The 19,747-nt window shown below is 31.0% G+C and overlaps 3 protein-coding genes across 3 annotated transcripts; 1 reads left to right on the forward strand and 2 right to left on the reverse strand.

The window, feature by feature from the left end:
* Nucleotides 1-943: 943 nt before the first annotated feature.
* On the reverse strand, nucleotides 944-1,387 carry LOC107940839 (pectinesterase inhibitor 4). Its single transcript, XM_016874300.1, has one exon. The coding sequence runs from the start codon at nucleotides 1,385-1,387 to the stop codon at nucleotides 944-946; it is 444 nt and encodes a 147-aa protein (XP_016729789.1).
* An 8,922-nt stretch (nucleotides 1,388-10,309) lies between these two features.
* LOC107940838 (21 kDa protein) lies at nucleotides 10,310-11,312 on the reverse strand. Its single transcript, XM_016874298.2, has one exon. It carries the CDS (start codon nucleotides 11,166-11,168, stop codon nucleotides 10,548-10,550), a length of 621 nt encoding a protein of 206 aa, XP_016729787.2. The 5' UTR covers nucleotides 11,169-11,312; the 3' UTR covers nucleotides 10,310-10,547.
* Nucleotides 11,313-13,693: 2,381 nt separating this feature from the next.
* LOC107940837 (non-specific lipid transfer protein GPI-anchored 7) lies at nucleotides 13,694-19,473 on the forward strand. The gene is made up of 2 exons (XM_016874297.1): nucleotides 13,694-13,994; nucleotides 19,403-19,473. Exons 1-2 carry the CDS (start codon nucleotides 13,694-13,696, stop codon nucleotides 19,471-19,473), a joined length of 372 nt encoding a protein of 123 aa, XP_016729786.1.
* Nucleotides 19,474-19,747: the final 274 nt, after the last annotated feature.

A 19,747-nucleotide genomic window follows, 5' to 3' on the forward strand; every position in this document is an offset into this window, starting at 1 on the left:
TTCTGAATTCTGATGAGACACCATGTTGGCTGAGCTAGAAACATCAGAGATCACAACCTGTTGCCGATTTTCAGTATCAAGAAGCATGGACGTGACTCCTTGAACTGTGTAAGGAACTTGACTTGCTGCAACAATAGAAATTACAGATTCATATTCAGCAGAAAGACCATTCAAGATTGCTGTAACATGCTCGCGCTCACTGATAACTTCACCATAACTAGCCAAAGCATCACAACAACTCTTAACCTTCATCAAGAACTCTTTCATACTCAAGTCACCTTTGCGTTGGGAGTGCAAAGATCTTCGATGAAACATTAATTTGGAGGTTGTTTGCGTACCATATAAAGCAATAATAGCATCCCAGATTTTAGCACTGGTGTCCATACCAATGAGATGAGGAAGAACAGTTGGATTAATCGAAGATAGCAACCACGATGCAAGCGCACTGTCTTGCTGTTCATACCGCTCAAATTCTGGATTTTCCCGAAGACCACCATTGTCACCTGCAATAAACTGGACAGGAGTTTGCTGTGAGTCCAAGAACCCTTGAAGCTTATGCGCTTTTAGTGCCAAGAGAACCTGTTGCCTCCACAGCAAATAGGTATTATCATCAAGAAGAATACTAATCTTCTTTGTAGAAAATAACCTATTGTCGACTACACCATCAGCCGCAGCACAATCCATGACAACAAAAACAAAAGAGTAGCACAGCGGATAGACGAGAAAGCTAACCCAGGAGAAGCCTTAATCTGATACCATGTTAAAGCAAATAGAAACTAACACAGAAAGAAATAAAAGATCAAGAAGAGAATTATTGTTTTTCATTGCTTTCAAAATTGATACGTGCATGCATTTATACAAGTGAAGTCTAACTGACGTAAGCAAAGTAACTGCTATTTAACTAACACCAGCTTTTAACAAACTAGCTACTTTTTGCATGCAGTTACAACTGCATTACTCTTAACAGGAAAGTGCTGCCTCCAGCTCCATGCCGACTTAGTTTCCCGATTGAGTCTTTCAGCTCATCGATAGAGTCCCCTAGTTCTTCCACACAAACACGCAACGCCGCCGCCTCTCTGCGCTTCAACCCGTGGCGTTTGGAGAGGGTTATCATTGATTTCGTAGCGAAACGAGTGGTGTTGAATGCCAAGGAGAGGGCTGTGGTGGCTAACAACCTAGGGCTACCTCGGATTCTGGTCGCATATCGAGAGAAGGTAACGAAACACAGGCTAGGTTGAAGGGTAGTACGGCAAGAGGTTCTAATAAACCGAGTGTTCCTTCCACTGTGACGGATCGGTGTCGCAGCTGAACATGAATTCAGGTTCGTTGCGAGCTGAATGAGGATGATGAGAGCAATTATTGAGAAGTAAGAACCAGTGGCTGCCATTTTCGCTTGGTATAAGCTGAAAGAAACTTAAAATGCTCTTTTAGATGAACGTCTTAATTTATAGAAAAAATAATGTAAAAAATTAAAGAGGATTGAATATCAATACTCATCACCTTCCCTTAGAATATTCTTGTTACCTACGACTTAGTTAGTTTATTTAGCCATACTTTTTCATCCATGATTCAGGGAGAAACAAGCTGGACATGTGTGTTATAGAGTCAAACCGATTTAAAGGTCGGCTAGCTCTACATTATTTCACAAAACTGTGCTCATTAAATCATAATTTATTGAAAAATACAATTTAAAATAACTCGATGACAGATGATGAAGACATCAACTTCTCAAAACTGCAGGATATTTTAAATAAAAAAGGATTGTGATTTTCCTATGTGCGAAAGAGAATGAACGTGCATTCACAACATCCTAATGCTTAGAACGACAATAATGTCGTCAATGGCCTGCATATTCTGCTACAAAATATCCCCAAGTTTCAATCACCCAAAACAGTACCATTAAATTACTCAAGAAATCAAAGGCAAGGCAAAAAGATATACTAACTAATACGGTTCACGATAACAATTAAGACACATATGGAAGGTAATGGGCAGGCACTTTAAATCAATGATTGCAGGGGAGATTAGTGAAGATTTTCATCGGCTGTTGTTCTACCCCAAAATATTGGTGATATCAAACAATCCATGACTCCTATCTTTGGCTGGGTATCAAATAGATCTTATTGTATGAAATTTATAATTTCAGGGTTTTAAATGATCTATTCCTATTGGGTTAATTATTATTATTTGGTTAAATTATAGATTAAGAATTTAAAAGTTAAAATATGTTTCGAGTGTACATACTTTTTGTACATTTGAAATTTAGTTTATACTTTTTGTTTTAAAATTTTAGTTTCTCTATTTTCGGATTTACAAAATTAAATCTAATTGTTAATAATGTTAAAATTCTTCTAATGAATTTGTTAATGTGAGATTTTAAAATTTTAAAAAATAACTCACTAAACATCTAGCAAAAAGAAAATCTTAATGAACCAGATTTAATAATGTTATTAATTCTTAAAAATTCATGTGAGTATTTTAATATAGATTTATAAAAATTAAGATATTAAATTACATAAAAATTATAAAAATTTAATTTCAAAAATTAATACGAAAATTTAATTATTATATAATTTCACAAAAAAAGTAATTGGCCGTGTATTGTCACATTAAGGAATGCATGGACATTGTATAGAAAATATTGAAATCCGACATTATCATCAAGTCTAAGTATAGTTGGTAAGTTATTGATTGAGATTTAATTTGATTGATAAAGTATTGTTGTTAATGCAAGAAAATATAAATTTGGATGCGCTGAACGCATTATTATTTTTATTCATAAATTAGAAAAAGGCTATAAGCAATTTTTAATATTATGTAAAAAAAATATAGTTGTAAATTCGCCAAATTATTTACTTCTAACCCAATGTTCCAAATTCTTTTCTTTTTATTAGGGACCTTTGCTGAGTTGTATTCGAGTTTCTTTAGAAAAGATAAAGATATAAAAGGCCCAAAATACTTAAAAGACTAGGCCTAGGTTCTTCCCATGGGCATTAGGTTACTCGTTGGGTCTCTGGTTGGCCTTATTTTAACTGCTAATGTCACAACAGGGTCATCGTGTTTCAAAGATTGATGGAAAATTAACTTGGGTCAGAACATGAAATGAAAATTGTAAAACAAATGAAACATTGTTTGGTGAATTGATCAGACTCCATGGCCATGCTTCACCATCTTTTTGATTCATCCATGCCTCCTCTTACTCCAATGCTGTGTTCACCTATATCTGATATATGTTTCGCAACTCCTGCACTGAATCACTTATATCTGCGCTCTAATCTATCATGGCTGCAGTTCCGTTGGTCTTAAGCTCTGGACCCTTTAAAAATCTTTTAACTACCTTGATGTCGCATGGGCAGTGAAAATCATGTACAAATATGTTACTAGAATTAATAACAAAATCAAGTGAATTTTATGCATGAAAATATCAAAAGTCAATTTTTGGTAATTTTTTAAAAGAGAAATTTATTAATTCATTCCATAAATGAAGCCATACAAATTGAAAGAAAAAACAAAACAAATACTCATCATAAGAGCTGAAGGACAAGTTCCATCAATACAATAAAAGTTTCACCTCAACATCAAATGAACATTATGGCGTGTTGATAATTGGCTCTGTTACAACTCAAGCACGACATTTTTGGAGTGATTGCAAGCACTTAATATAATAAAGAAATCAACTCGGGATAGTCCAAAGCGGGTAACAATAGGCAAAAGAATTGAGCATCCACCAAACTGGAGAGGATGATAACAAAATCATTCCTAAAATTACTTGCAAAAGAAAGATTAAAAAAAGTGCTACAAGAGCAGACAATAATTTCTAAATGTGAAGTCTTATTAAACAATGGAAAACAAACAAAAAAATATAAAAATTAAGATAATACGAGTCCAAACTGACTCGTGAAATCATTTATTATTTTAAAATACTCTCAAAACATAAACATATTAAGAAACAAACGAAGAGCCACTCACTTTTCAAATGAAAATACTAGTGGCTAGTGGAGTGTCAGTAACAATATGCATTGTTATCTGTCCATCATAATTTGTGAAAATAACAAAGATACCCACAAAATAAATCTTCAAACTGAAAAGAGAGAAAAAAAAAACCATGGAGTGAATGAGGAGCAAAAAAATAAAGAGAGGTGGGTGTCAGTTAGCTCCCAAAACAAAAGAGAAAGAGCAAATGACTTGGAGGAAAAAAAGAAAGAAAAGTTTTTAAGGTTTTAAGGTTTTACAATATTTTTTAAAATTAAAATGAAAATTAAATATTAATTTAATTGAAATAGTTATATGATCTATTGTAATTTGATATGTCAAATTAAGTTCTCTAACACACTCGATGACCTTATCCTCAAGTAATTTAAGTATCTTTTATATGTTTTTATTAATTTTTAATTTCAAACCTTAATAAACGTTTTTGCTTAGTTTTGTCCCTTTTGAGACTCAAATTGGCCAAACGGTGCCATGAGAAACTTAACGATGTGATTGAGTTGGTGTAGAGAGATAATAATGACCTAACCTTGAGGAAAACATCATTTAGAGTGAGTATCGTGACACTGGTTCCATGGAAGTCACAACACCCAGACTTTTCAATTTGAGGATGCAAAAATTCAACAAAAAATCAACATGGAGCTTACTGTCGTGGGAATCGTGATAACGAGGGATGGAGATCGTGACACCAAGCCAACATTGCGTACCGAGCCTTCGAAGTCGTGATATCCCTGAAGGTGTTGAAGTGAATAAATTGAGACTAACTCTAGTGATGTCACGACACCAACCATTGGGTGTTGCGATATTGTTGCCTGATGAGTGAAAAATTGTAGGGGCAATTTTGTGTCTAAACAAGTTTAAGTCTTTTTTCATTTAAAAGCATAATAGTCAATGTTAGGTTAAATGTTAATAGACTATAAATACTACTTCACAAGCTTTTGAAGATGGATTTTGTTGGTTGAACAGTTGTTCTTTAGTTTTTACATTTCTTAAGGTGGGTTTGGATGTGCAATGCGTTTACCTTCTATTAGTGTAAAAACAATGGTAGCAATGAGATTAGATATTGTAGCGTGAGACAAAAAGTAAGCTAAATGCATCGCACCGTTTTTAAAGTTTAGGTTTTCATTTCATTTCATTTTTTTTTTGTTGTAGTATTTTTGTTTCTTCATTTTTGCTAGAAACATTATGGATGGAGATGTATTAAAAGCTTGCGCTTCATCAAATGTTAATCTATTAATGAGAATTTTCTAAACCTTTATCTTTTATATTTTATACCGACCATGTGTTTGTTAAAATGCTTGTGTGGAATTTAAGTTTAATCATGTGCTAAATTGTTTTATTGGTTGATTGATGAGTGAATTAAATTTAAGTTATTAACTATTCCTTATTGGTTGTTTGTTCAAGTGTATTAAATTGCATATTACACTAGAATTGATGCCTCTAATGGAAGATTTAGATAAACGAGACCAAGAGGAGACTCTATCATGTAGGAATTTGATACACTTGTGCAAAATAGTTAGACCGAGAGGAGAGCTTAGATGATATCTTTTAGTCTCGTATGAGATCGAAAAGGGATTCCTAGCTAAGAGTAGCAAACAATATAATCATCATCGGTTTATTATGTAATGACCTAATTTTTAGTGGTGTCGGAAATGGTGATTTGAGATCGCTAAATCCGACAAGTAAGATTGAACAAGATAGTAATTTAATATTTATGAGTCAAGTAATAATTTAGAAGAATTTGTGAATTGGTGAATTTGGTGAATTAAAAGAATTTATTAGGTTAAACAGGTCAAAAATGAGGTATCGAGATCTCGAATTTGAAAATCGAGCCATAAATATTTTTATAAATATTTATGGAGTGTCATTAAGTTAGTATTAAAGTTTGGTTGAGAAATTTTAACGTTTGGGTAGTCAATTAAATAAAAAAGACTAAATTGTAACAATTGCTAGAAGGATTAAATAGCTCAAGTGTTAAAAGAAAGAGGATTTAAAGGGAAATTAAGCCTAAAAGTGAATAGGCTGGACGGCAAGGGCAAGAAAATCAGCTGAAAAATAAGGGAAATAAGGGCAAAATTGGAAATTTTACAATTTTAACATATAAAACAAGGACAAAATTGAAAAAATCTAGAGATCTCTTCATATTTTCTCAGCCAAAACGCCATAGAAGGACTGGATAAAACTTGTTTTTCATATTTTATTTTTACATCATGTGAGTTTAATTCTTACTTTTTCTTGATAATTTTTATGTTTTCATGACTTTTACAATTAGGTCCATTTATAGAATTCATTAGTTTTTGATTTGGTGGGTGAAATTTGAAGTTACCCTGGCTGAGTAAGAGAATTTTATGATAAATTATTATGAAATTTAAGTTCTAATTTCATATTAAGGTGGTTTTATTAAGTGATTTTGATAGAAAAAGGTATTTAGGACCTAACTGTGAAAAAGTTGTGAATTAGAGGTTGGTGTTGAAATTCAGAATATCAAAGGTTTTGAAATAGTTTATAATGATAAAATAAAGTGTTAATTGAGAAAAATTAGTTCAATTGATGGGTGAATTGAGCAGGGACTAAATTATAAAAACTGTAAATTTTGGGGTAAAAATGCAATTTTGAAAGTTAAAGAGCATAAATTGTGAAGTGAAATAGAAATGAAATAAATGCTAATGAGTGGAAATGTTTTATATTATAGATCAAAAATCCAAAGAAGAACGAGGAAAAGAAAAAGTTGTGAAATTGTCCCTAAATTCCAATATCTTTTACAAATTAGCCGGGTAAGTTCATATGGTTGAATTTACATGTTTATGTCTGAATTATTGAATGATATAATGTGTTATTAAATATGAGTTTGTTTTGGGATTGTGAAAATTATGTTAATGAAAGAATAAATGTGGAAATTCAAATTAGGAAAAATGCAGGATTGAGTACGTTCGTATCGTGACATGTGATGAATTGACGGATAAGACCATGGTTGATCCATGGAAAAGTGTGAAACGTAGGTATGGTATCATCCATACTGAGTTGTGAAACGTAGGTATGGTATTATCAAATCTATAATGAGTTAAGAAACGTAGGTATGGCATTTCCCATACCGTGTTGTAAAATGTAGGTATGGTATTTCAATGAGAAAAACCATATTGAGTTATGAATCGTGGCACTAAACAACGACGTACTCAATTTCGTAAGCCATTTCCTAATTTGATAATAAGTAACACAAGAGAAGTGAACAAATGAAGGAGATTGCGTAGTTGTTAATGTTGAGCTCAATTATTTGAAGTATTATAATAGTGGCTGTGAATGGCAGGAAATTTTAGTAAACGTTTTGTTATTGTTTGGAAATATTATGTTTGGTAAGCATTACTTTTAAACCTATGAACTCACTAAGCTTCAATAAGCTTACTTGTGTGTGTTTGATATTTATATGTAGATTGAATTGAAGTGAAGTTGGTAGATCGGATCAACACAATAAGGCACACTATCCAGATCAATTCCGGTAGCTTTTGTTTTATGTTTAAAGATTTATATGGCATGTATAGAGTTTAAATGAACTGAAGTAAAGATGTTATAAACTAGTTAACAATATTTTGTACTAAAATAGTTTTTGGTTAGTAACAGTAGTTCGAATTTGAAAATTCACCATAAATTATGAAAATCGAATTAGAGGTGGAATAAGATATGAAATTAAATCCTATTGAATCTAGTTTCACATAGAAGAAACGGTGTAAGCAAAAGACATTCATATAAGGAGATATTTGAAATTTTGTGAGACAAGTTTAGAGTGATTTCGAGCTCCCCTGTTCTGACTTGTAAAAATCATTAAAAATTGTACAAAAATAATTATGGAACATAATTTATATGGTTAGATTCCTTAATGAGTATTTTTTAAGAGAAACAATCAATAACATTATTTGAATTTTGTACAGAGAGATAAATAATTTTTAGTGAAGAGTGGTCAGAACTGTCGAGCTGTGAAATAAGGGAGAATTTAAAAAATAAACTGTACTTATTGGCTAAACCAAAAATTCTAAAAATTTTATGGTAGGAAGATACATGAGTTTAGTTTCAGGGAAAATTAGCGGATCTTAATTTAGAGTTCCGTAGCTCTAGATATAAAGAGATAAAGGTTTCCACACAAGCATGATTAAAATTAGTGAAATAGTCAGTGACTATGACTCGAGTGGACAGCTTTGATGTGAATATAAGTAAATAATGGAATTTTTGTGTAATTATTCCATAAACTTCGGTAACATCTTGTAACCTTGTTCTGATGATGGATGTGGGCTAAGGGTGTTACATATTAGCTTAGTAATTCATAACTCATTCAACCTTCATTTCAATCCATCTATATTGTTTCTAGTAAAAAAAAAGAAAGTTTGGTATTTTTATTTGTTAATTTAGATATAGCTCAAATCTTATTTTATTTGAACTTGCATTAATAATTTCTGCCTCGATTATATTAGTAATTGCTTAAATTGTAATTAAATTAATAAACAATTTTACCAATTTGGCAATCCATTGGGTTCCATCCTTAGAATACTCAGGTGTTCCATTGTAACACTAAAAATATTACAATTGACATGTCACACTTGAAGTAAAGCCACAAATATTTAAATACAAATAGTGTTGATTCATAATCTCGATGCACGCATGCCGGAGTACGGTTATTATGTTAGTAAATTTTTAGTGATATATAATTTTAAAGTGAGGTAAATTTTATATAAGACTCGTATAATTGAATATTACTTTAATTAAAATAAATTAATACAATTTCACTCTACATTTTTTTTTCGTTTGACTCAAATTTATTTTCATTCTATTAGATTCGATAAAATTTCAAATTAAATTTGTTTGAAAAAATAACACTCATCAATTTGATTACTTCAAAAATTTTAATTTAAATTGACTTGACTAATGTAAAATTAGGAAAAATAAAATAAAATAATTAACAAATATGAGGTGCAGTGATAAAATACTTTGTACTTTAAAGAAAAGAATTCAAGTTTGAACTTTCAAGATAATTTATTAAAAGAGATAAACACAAACTTTAAAAGAATTAGTGTTGATGTATCTTAATGAAGAAAAATATCTTGGTTTAACAAAAAGAGGTGTTGGTAAATTTTAACAAAAATAATTAGAATTTTTAAAGAAAAAAATAAAAAAACAAATTTATCTCATATTAAAAAAAAAACAATTGGCAGATGCAAATCTAGGAGCTTTATGAATTATGCAAATTTAGGCAAGGGAGAGGAGTTAGGTAAATGAGGGAGTACCCAATCTAAACCCTAGTGTCTAGTCAAACAAATCTGTGCCAACCCAAATCCTAATTGATTTTCATTTTCGTCTTTAATTTTCTCAAAAAAAAAAAGAAAAAAGAAAATGAAGATTGATGCTGGGGATAAGAATCTGGGATTTTTGTAGAACCTAGTGGCCACCCATTCAAAGTAAGCTGAGGCCCTCCTTAATGATGTTTTTCCCTTGCATTGCAAGATAAAGACTGACCACAGTAATAACAAAACAGTATAAGTAGAAGAAAGATTTTCAATGTTAAATCAGTACGAGATCTTTATTAAAGAGAAATTTAAAGCACAAACTAGATTTAAAGAAACATTAAGGCACATTATATATACATCCTTGTGGTCTGATCAGATCATCAGTTCCATTTACTTTTCCTATGCAAAATTGGTTCTTTCACATGGTCGCATTTCACTTTGTGGGGACTTGTAGTAATCTCTTTATCTATTTCATGAATTTCTAATTGCCAGTCTCAGTCTTAAAGATTTCCTTTGGAAGATTCAGAGACTGACCCTTTCATAATAAGACTGCATTTGATTGTCTTTACAGAAAGAGATAAGCTTCTCTACTCCACTTTATTAAAGAGGAGACATATGCATTCATGATATCTTCTTTGTTTTTATTTTCTTTTCCTTTTCTGCATATTTTATTATTATAATCCAAAGTTGAGGAGTAGGTGCAGATTTAAATAATGGTAGATTTCACAGATATTCAATACACATGATTCAGAGCTCAAATTTGTCCTTTCTTTCACCGTGTTTTTTTCTGCTATAATGTCGATTATTGATTGACCAAACTTGAGAAGATCCAAGTCGTCGGCTATTTTGAACTCACATGCAAGACAAGCAAAACCACTGGAAATACGTACGTTTTAGGGACAGTAAGTACTTATGCTCTGTCTCAAACCGAAACTTTAAACTGTCACAATCGGCTCCATTTGCAATAATTTGGAATTATCTTTCATAAGTTCACTTTCAGATCCACAACCTGTTAATTTTACAAATAAAAACAATTCTTGATTATGCGAATCTTGGCATAAAATGATCTGATTCGTTACTGAACCAGAAGTAGCATATTATTCACTTCACTATCATACAAGGCGGTCTCATTAGCACACACTTGGGTTCATTATATGATATAGTTACATGTAATTCAAGCAGCCCCTAGATCCTTTTAGACAAAATCCTGACAGGTATAGCCCTTACTTTGGGAAAACAGAGCAGTTCTTTTTACAAAAACCAGAGAGTTTTTAAGGTTGAAACTTGAAACTAAGGCTTTTCAGTAGGTATAGCAGCTCGGTGTCTTGCAGCAAAGCGATTCACTAATGCAAGAGCATTGCTAGTAACTTGAGCGACATGGACAACCCTGCGCCTCACTGCAACTTTGATGTTTCCATCCATGACTCTGCCTGCGAAGCCATCAAGGCAAGTATTCTCATCGGTAAGTGCAGCGCTGACCCATGTCTGCACGTTGCTCATGTGCAACATGAAACCCTCACCTCCAGCTCGTCCCATATGGCTGAGCTCCTTCACTGATTGGCTAAGTCGGTCCACTGTATCACCCATGTTCTCTATACAGTCTTTCACTGCTTGACGCTCTCTAGGCTTGATGCCCCTCACATGAGTCATCTTGGCAACGTAAGCTGCTGCTGATTGAGCCCTGGATAGGCTGACTGATAAGGCAGTTTGAGCCAGGTGTTGCTCATTTTTTCGAATCGCGTTGGCATAACCAGACAGGCATTCAACGCATAACGCAGGATACCTTGTGGCTTTGCAGGATGCAACGATGTACTCTCTTGGGGTTAAAGTTGTCGTAGAAGCAGATGCAGCTATACAAGCCATGTAAAACACGAAGGAGAAAACTAGTACGAAAAAGCCTAATCTTGCCATGTCTTTGAACAAGAAGCGATAAAACTGAGAATTGATGTTGATGAAATGAATATAGATTGTAGAGATGTTTAATTACTTATAGAGAAATCAAAAGGTGGGTTTCCCATATCGTCTTTTTTGGATTAAATTAAATGTTTATTGCGTTCCTTCTTTCGACTTCCTCCTTTAACTGCTTTATTGATATTGTCTTTTTTTGCGGTGATTGTTTATTGTTTTACCTTCTGTTAGGCGACAAGGCATTCTTGGCCTAATCTTCCTTTCTTTTGCTTTTAAAAGCCGACTATAATTAAAATGAATATGTTGGTGACAAAACACAATAATAGCTCAAGATTTGACTTTTGACAATCAATCATCATTTATGAAAGTTTAAATGCGTTGAAACACATATAATTTTTCATCGAGCAAATATCATGAACTAATGTCACCTACAACATTCCTAGAAACCCTGAATTAGACCACAATGAAGCATGGAGTTTAATACGCCGCAACACGAGCTTGCAGTCAGTGCAGAAGCTGATTACTAGTCGCTCATAGTCTTGCTTTCCTCCCGCTTTTCGATGTTTTTAACTAGATAAGCTTTCAAGTTCACCCCAAAGCTACCCTCGATGAACGTGCATATAAATTGCTAATCACGCCAACTAGCCAATATATAATTGGGTTTTATTGCGATCACTGTGCAGTCACTATTATCTGAAGATATTTATCAGCATTATTATTTGCAAATCCCATAACTCTATTATTAATTCCTCACCAATTTATTTTTTGTCGAGGGATTAGATAAACTTAAGAGAAATTAATAGAAATTTTAATTGGTGTATCAATGTCATTTTTTAAATATTTTATTCGTTCTCACTTATATATTATAGTGTACAAAATAGTTATGAACAAATAAATTTTAAGGATACAATGAAATTTAATAACTGTCTACGTTTTGTATTGACGAAAGGTCCATTGAGCCAAGTATAACAAGGATATCAATTTCTGTAAAAAAAATTTGTACTAAATTTTTATAAAACAATCTAGGAATATAAAAGATGGTGGGATAATAGAAAAAAAAAACTTTGCTTCTATTTTTTTTATCTATCATATAAATTAATGTCTCTTCATAAAGACATAATTACCCAAATAAATAGATATCTCTAGTAATAAATATAATTATTTAACAGATACCTACTTGAATAATTATGACTATTTGTTAATAATTAAGCGCCATAACTTTTAAATTTAAGATATATAATTCATTACTATAAGTAGTGAAAGAATTTAATTATTTATAGCTTTTTATTTGTAACTATTGGAATGTTATATATATTTTGAAATTTTTTTATTATTTATTTGACGTGAGTTCCATCTACAAGTAATTGTAGAAACATTTATGTATTTCTGAAAGGGAAGAAATTAAATTAGAATTATCTTAAAAAGTATAGTTTTTAGACACCAATAAAATAGTGTATGTAACTTAATTTTAAAGATAACAATTATTATTATTATTATATATTCATTTGTATCTAATATCTTTTCAAATTTTAATTAAATTACTTAAAATAATTAATTTTTAAATTATAAACAAAAATCTATTCTTCTTTTACAAGTTTTAATCATTTTGTTTTTTTCCATTAATTAATTTTTTTATTTTTTGTGCAACCAATTTAAAAAAATAGTAATTTTTTCAATTTTCCTATATCATTAACACATAATTTTGGTAATTATTTTACCTTGAATCCCGAGCCTCAAACCTTAAACTTGAATCTTAAACCTTAAACCTTGAACCCTGAACCTTGAGGTTCAAGATTTGAGATCTAAAGTTCAAGGTTCGGGTTTAGAGTTTGGGTTTAATGGTTTGGAGTTACTGTTTACGAGTTTAGGATTTAGGATTTAAGAGTTTGGGATTATGAGTTTAGTGTTTGAGAATTTAGGTTTTGAGGTCATGGTTTGAGATTTTATATTCAAAGTTTAGGATTTTGAGTTTGAGGTTCAAGACAAAATTTATCAAAATTATATGTTAATAGAAAATATCATTAAATAATTGAAAATGGACCATAAATATTATGATGAGGAGAATCTGTAAAATAATTTCTCTATAAATGAGTGTATAATAATAATTTGATAATATAACAAAATTTTATTAATACCTAAAACCGTTAACTTTTAGAATCATCTTATTATAAATTACTCCCTTTCTAAAATAATAAATAGTTAGAATATCGCTTTTAAATAATGAGTCAGACTGTGCTATCATCTTAATTAACGAATTCAGCAACAACGACAAAGTGGTTTGTAAAAACTAAAACCAAAGTCACCAAGAACCAATCGAAGCAGGCACTATAATTTTCACAAACATTTAGAAATGTGCAGAGTCAAATACTTTAGATGGTCAAATATTCAAGAGTAGCAGTGGCTAGTCATGAGTTTAACTCTGACACGCTTGATGAGCATAGAAGTATTCCTCATTCCCCGGTTTCAGAGAACAAATTCATAGCAGATAAGGCTGTTGAAAACAGAGTGTAAAGGAAGTTCCAAAAGTAATGGCTAAATTGTTGATGGTGGTGATTTACGTGATGTTGGGGACGATGACAACCGTTACGGATGGGCAAGCAACTTGTGCGCAGAAGCTGGTGCCTTGTCCTCCTTACCTTAACAACTCCACGGCCAAACCTCAGAACTCCTGCTGTAACCCTATCAGAGAAGTCGTCGCTAATGAGCTTCCCTGCCTTTGCAACCTCTACAAAGACCCAACTTTGCTCACTTCTTTCAATGTCACAGTCGCTGAAGCTCTCAGGATCTCGCGTGAATGTGGCATCACTACTGATCTCAGCGCCTGCAGCGGTTTGTGTCTTACAGCCTATGAATGGATTGGTTTTTAATTGTATTATATGATAGAATTGTTTATGATATTTACTCACTAAACTGAATGACTGATGATTATTTATGCATGTCTAGGACTCTAGAATTTTGTTTTCCAGCTACAGTTACTTCTCCTTCGTCTGCTCCAGCCCCTCCAGGTAACAAATTATATATTTAATTTTCTGGAATGAACTTTCTTATTCTCTTTCTCGGGAAACAAAAGGAAAAGAAAAAAAGCATTGCAGTTAACTCCTTTATAGAAACAAGTGAGTCTTCGATGAGTTTACCCAGGAGAAGCTGCTAGTGGTAGATAGCCATCTGTGTCTGAGTTTTTGTCGCTTAACCAGAACTTGGAGATAACATGTGAACCCCATTTAGAAAAAAACCTTTTCGGGTTAGAAAGCAGAAAACATATGAACACGAAGACTCTTCTTTCCAATACTTTCCGCTTCTGCCGATTCTAGGACTTGACACACCTTTTTTTAGTTCCTTACAAAGGGCCTATGCACTACAACATGGTGCCTTGCCTAAGAATAGTGCAACTTGATGTTGCAAAAAGAACAAAAAAACCTTGGTTGAATAAGCTAAATTTAATTATCTGGAACTGAATAAGAAAGACAATCTGTTTGTTTGTAACTAGCTACCATGAGTTTGCAACTGTTTAAGCGTTCATGTTTGCGCCTAAAATTTTCAGGAAAAACGTGCTCACAGGATACTATTGACTGCAATTACCACCATATTATTATTATTATTTTTTGTGAATTATAAGAAGAGGGAAAAGTCCTAACAGTAACACGACTGAGCAACTCAAACACAAACTACATTTAAAACGGCAAACATCTTGATCACCAAGTTAACACACGAAGTTACAGTATTCTTATTTTTAGTCTCTATAAAGTTATATTTTGAAGAGATATTAATATGAACCGTAACGAGAATCAACATTTATTAGAGTAAATAATAATTCTTAAAAATAACTGCTGAAAAGTGATTTGTGATGTAAGTTTAGTTAGATATAATGTTGTTTTTTTTTTACTTTGTAATAGTTTGATTTTATTTTATATTTTTAATATTATTTATATTTATGACTTTGCTTATGATTCTACTGTAATTGTACTGGTGATTATCAGTGGTGCAGCCAAAAAAAAGTTAAAATTGTAAGGTCAAATTTAAAAAAAATCAAAACATTAAAATGTTATATAAATTTATATATAATATTAATATTTAGATAAATTAACGTATAATATAATTAAATATAAGACTATTATAAAATTATTAAAATAAAAATAACTAAAAAAAATATCAAACATATTTCAATATTGTTAAATTAGTTGAATTATTTTTGTTGTTGTCAATATTGTTAAAAGTACGAAATAATTAACTTTCAAAAATCAAATTTATTATAACCAAATAATATAATTATATATAATACTTAATTTTTACAAACAATTTTATAACATAAATTAAATATTTATAAAATTCTACATTGGAAGTCAATATCTAAGCTTGAACTTTTTTTTAATTATTTATCAAATAACAACTTAGTAAATAGAATTACTATGGCAAATTATACAAAATATGAGATAAATAGAGACACAATACAAAAATGAATTCAGCATTTGCAAAGTTGATGAAACCAACATACAATTAGTAGCTTTCTTTCACCAAAATAAAAATCATTTAAATGATTTTTTTTTGGTGTTATGAAAATGCAATATGTCAAACACAGTATAAACACAAACAAAAGATTTACACTAGCAACAACAATTTCTAAATAAAAAATGTTAAATTTTTAATCAATATTCAAGAAATTCAATATTATAGACACAACCAATCCTAATTGTTTAAAGATTTGTATAATCAACCTCTAAAAATTATTACTCTATCAAAATGTTAGAAATCTCATACAAAATCAATATTTTAAAATCATTCAAAATATTGCATAAAAATCTTAATTTATTACAAGAAAAACCACAACCATAATTTTCTATTGATAATCAATAAAATTTGAAAGGAAAGATTAGTTGTTACCAAATTAGGAAGAGTCACTTGAAGATATTCAAAGATAGATCACATATCTTGTAAGAATTTTAGAGAGATTATGAGAGAAAACAAGAGAAATTTGAAAGAAAAATGATAAACATTAGAAGAAAAATTTTAGGGAGTTTTTGGGTGGGGCAGATTAATTTATTTTCACATAAAATAATCTATATTATTTTCAAAATTTTTATGGAATTAATTTACAAATTTTATAAATTAAAACCTTTTATAGAGTAAGAATTCTACACTAATAAAAATATATAATTTGGAGGTCATTTTATTGAAGACTTAAATGGTTTATCATGAGATGTGCAATATTTCCATAGGTGAGAATCGAACTCTGACCTCATAGTTAATGGATGAAGTGAACAATCATTATACCACAGCTCATGATTATATGACAAGCAAAACTCACATGTTCCAACAGGTTAATGAGCTTTTTTTTTGTTATTTTTTTATATAATAACATATCATGTTTATATAAAATTTCATATTTCTTATAATATAAATATATAAAAAAAAGTACTTTATTTTTTGTTAAACTTGTTCATATATTGGGTTACTTGCTTAAATATGAAATTCTATTTAATATTTGAAAGCGTTTGGACAAAAATATTTGATTTAAAAAAATAGACATCAATAAAAAAAAACTAAACTCATTTAATATATATGTCAAGTTTAAGCTCAAATATTCAAAGCTTAAGTCCAACTTAGTCTAGCTCGTTTTAGAGGTGATTATGGGTCGGGCAGGGTTCAGACAAAAATTAAACCCGTTTTCTAGGCCCGAGATCGGCCTGGCCTGAAACATGGGCCTAAAAATTTGTCCAAGCTCGGCCCAAAATAAAATTGCTAAGCTCGAGCCCGACTTGACCTATATTAATTTTTTAGCTTATTTCATTAAATAAAAAATTTAAAAATATAATAAATCAAATACATTTAAAAACGTAAAAACAAATATTAAAACAAGAAACAAATAAAAAAGGAGACTAAAATAATTCTTAAAACAATACAAAATTTGAAAATATAATAAAAAGTGGTTATATTAAAATTGAAAATAAAAAAATAAATATGATTAAAAATAAAAAAAATTATTTAGTATTGTCAAAACCATTTTTTTGAAAAAGGGTCAACTTTTATTTTGAAAATGAAAATAAAAAACAGGAGTCGCCACCAATCCTTTTTATGAGGTGTGATCGGGTCACCTTATAATTAATCGTTCTAATAAAACATTGTGATTTATTAAAACAATAATTTTGGTCTACGAAATTCAAGAAAACGGTTCGGGAGTCGGTTACGTACGAGGAAGGATTAGCACCTTCGTAATTCCCAAAATTAGTACCTAATTGATTAATTAATGTCTTAACGTCGAAAGTTAAAAACCCGAAAAAAAGTACGATCCTCTCCTTTTTATTAATGTCGATTAAAAACTTCGAGCGAAGTAAAACGAGTATTGAAGGCCCTTTCGTCTCGCAATACCAAAATGTCATATCCCGTAAGTTAGGACACGGCATTTGAGTCCTTCGAAAGTAAGCTAGCCTTTTAAATTGTTTTATTTTAAAAATTGTATTTTGATTTATTAAAAGGTATTCGGTTGTTTAGATCCAACGAGAAAAAATCGAGACCCTCTGAGTTAGGGCATGACTTTCTCGAATTTCTAAATACAAAATCTTGCCTTTATTTTTAAAAGTTTTCTTTTCTTTCTTGAATCTTGGTGAAGATTAATGTAACACCAATAAAATGTAAAAATAAATCACGTTGCAAATATAGATAATAGAATAATAATAACAACAATATAAATAACAACGATAAAAAAGAAATGATAATAAAGGTATATAAAAAATAATGAAATAACAATAATAGGCCAAAAAGGAAGAAAATAAAACAAGCCGATTGTAAACAAAATAATAATAATAAAAATAAGTAAAAAAAACAAATAAGAACTAATAAAAGTTTAATTAAAAATTGAAATTAAGCATACCAACACAAATAAAGCGATATTTAACAAAATAGTTAAATAATAATAATAATAATAATAATAATAATAATGACGATGATATTAATAATAATATAATAAAAAAAGTTTAAAAAAACTATATAATAGGATATAAATAAATAGAATGATAATAACAAGAGTAAAAAAATATGTATATAAAAAAATAATGAAAATAATATTAATATATAAATAGAAATAGAAATATAATAATAGTAGAAATATAAATAGATAAATAAAAATTAGATGAATAATAGTATTAGAATAACAAAATAAATAAATAGAATAGCAATAATATATTAGTTAATAATATATTAGTTAATTTAATAATAAAATAGCAAAAACAAATAAAGGGACTAATTTGAATTTTAAAATAGAGGCTAAAGGGGCAAATTAGAGATAAAATAAAAGGGAAGGGTTAAATTGTAACGCGCGCATACAAAGAAGGATCAAATGGGCAAATAATCCCTTCCCATATGCACACCGTTTAAAAAGGACCAGAATAAAAATTTTAAAATTAAACGGGGTGAATTTAAAAAAGATAAAAGAAAAGGAAATAGGACCAAATTGGACAGGTGACGGAAGGGGCCAACGTGCAAATAGCCCATTCACCACGGAAACACGCGGATCCTGCGGACAACTGGTCAGGTCGCGCGGGTCTCTTTCATACGGCTTCGTTTTGGACACTCAGGGAAGGGACTGAAACGGCGTCGTTTCACTTAGGTATTTAAACCCAAAATTTTCCTTAACTCCCATTTCAACCCCTCATAGCAGAAAAAAAAAGCTTTTAAAAGAAGCTCTCTCCCCTATTTAGCTCCTGCCAAAGAGCCACCGTGTTCCGCCGATGGCCACCGGTCGCCGGCGATGGTCTCCGCCGTGCCCGGTGGCCGAAAAAGCTAAAAGACCCCCCTTTTTTTAAAGTTTTCTTTTCCAAATATGAGCCCGATTTAGCCATTGTTTTAACACACACAAAAAAAATAAAGTAAAATTGGGAAAAGGGGTTCTATTTTCCCTTCTCTAGACCCTTGTTTGAAACCCAACGGGTTTCGAGATGTCTAAACGTCGACAATGGCCTTCGACGGTGGAGAGAAAACAGAACGAAAGGTATATTTTCTACTATTTTCTTATTTATTTCGAATATATTAAGGAGTACAAAGAGAAAGCACCTTTTTTCAGCTTAGAATATGATTTTTGGTTGCTATTGCTTTTTCTTTTCTTTCTATTTCTCTGTATTCGTAGAAAAAAAATTACATCGTAGTTGTTCATGGCTTTTATAGCTGAAAAAGAAAAATAAAAATACAATATTGTTGCTCTATTATTTTTGTTCTTTTTTTTTTGTTGTTGCTGTCCATTTCTACAGGTATGGAGAAGTCCAGTTGGCGTGTGGTGGTGCGTACGGAGGCCAACGTGGAGCGCAGCGGCCATCGCTGACCTAGGGTTTCCACGGTTTGCTGAAAAACTAGGTTAGTTTTGGCCTATAGTATTGGGCTTAGGGTTTTTTTTGGGGGGGTTTGTAATTGGGCTTTGTTATATTGTAAATGACTGTATAAAATTTGGACTTTTATTATTTTGGTTTATTTGTTGTTGGTTTTTTTTTTGTTTATGATGGGCCGGACAAATTGGGCTTGTTACAAGTATATAATTCGGGCCAGGCCAGGCCGGGCCAAAAAAGTTTTACCAGGGCCCAGCCCGTTTTCTAAGCAGG

This window comes from Gossypium hirsutum, chromosome A12 (genome assembly GCF_007990345.1).
Source record: "Gossypium hirsutum isolate 1008001.06 chromosome A12, Gossypium_hirsutum_v2.1, whole genome shotgun sequence".
Classification (NCBI taxonomy): Eukaryota; Viridiplantae; Streptophyta; class Magnoliopsida; order Malvales; family Malvaceae; genus Gossypium; species Gossypium hirsutum.

Bases quoted from the DNA above. Each gene is read 5' to 3' on its own strand.
- LOC107940839 (XM_016874300.1), bottom strand. From the start codon at position 1,387: ATGGCAGCCACTGGTTCTTACTTCTCAATAATTGCTCTCATCATCCTC.
- LOC107940838 (XM_016874298.2), bottom strand. From the start codon at position 11,168: ATGGCAAGATTAGGCTTTTTCGTACTAGTTTTCTCCTTCGTGTTTTAC.
- LOC107940837 (XM_016874297.1), top strand. From the start codon at position 13,694: ATGGCTAAATTGTTGATGGTGGTGATTTACGTGATGTTGGGGACGATG. The intron at 13,995-19,402 runs GTTTGTGTCTTA...CCATTTCTACAG, and splicing joins TGATCTCAGCGCCTGCAGCG to GTATGGAGAAGTCCAGTTGG.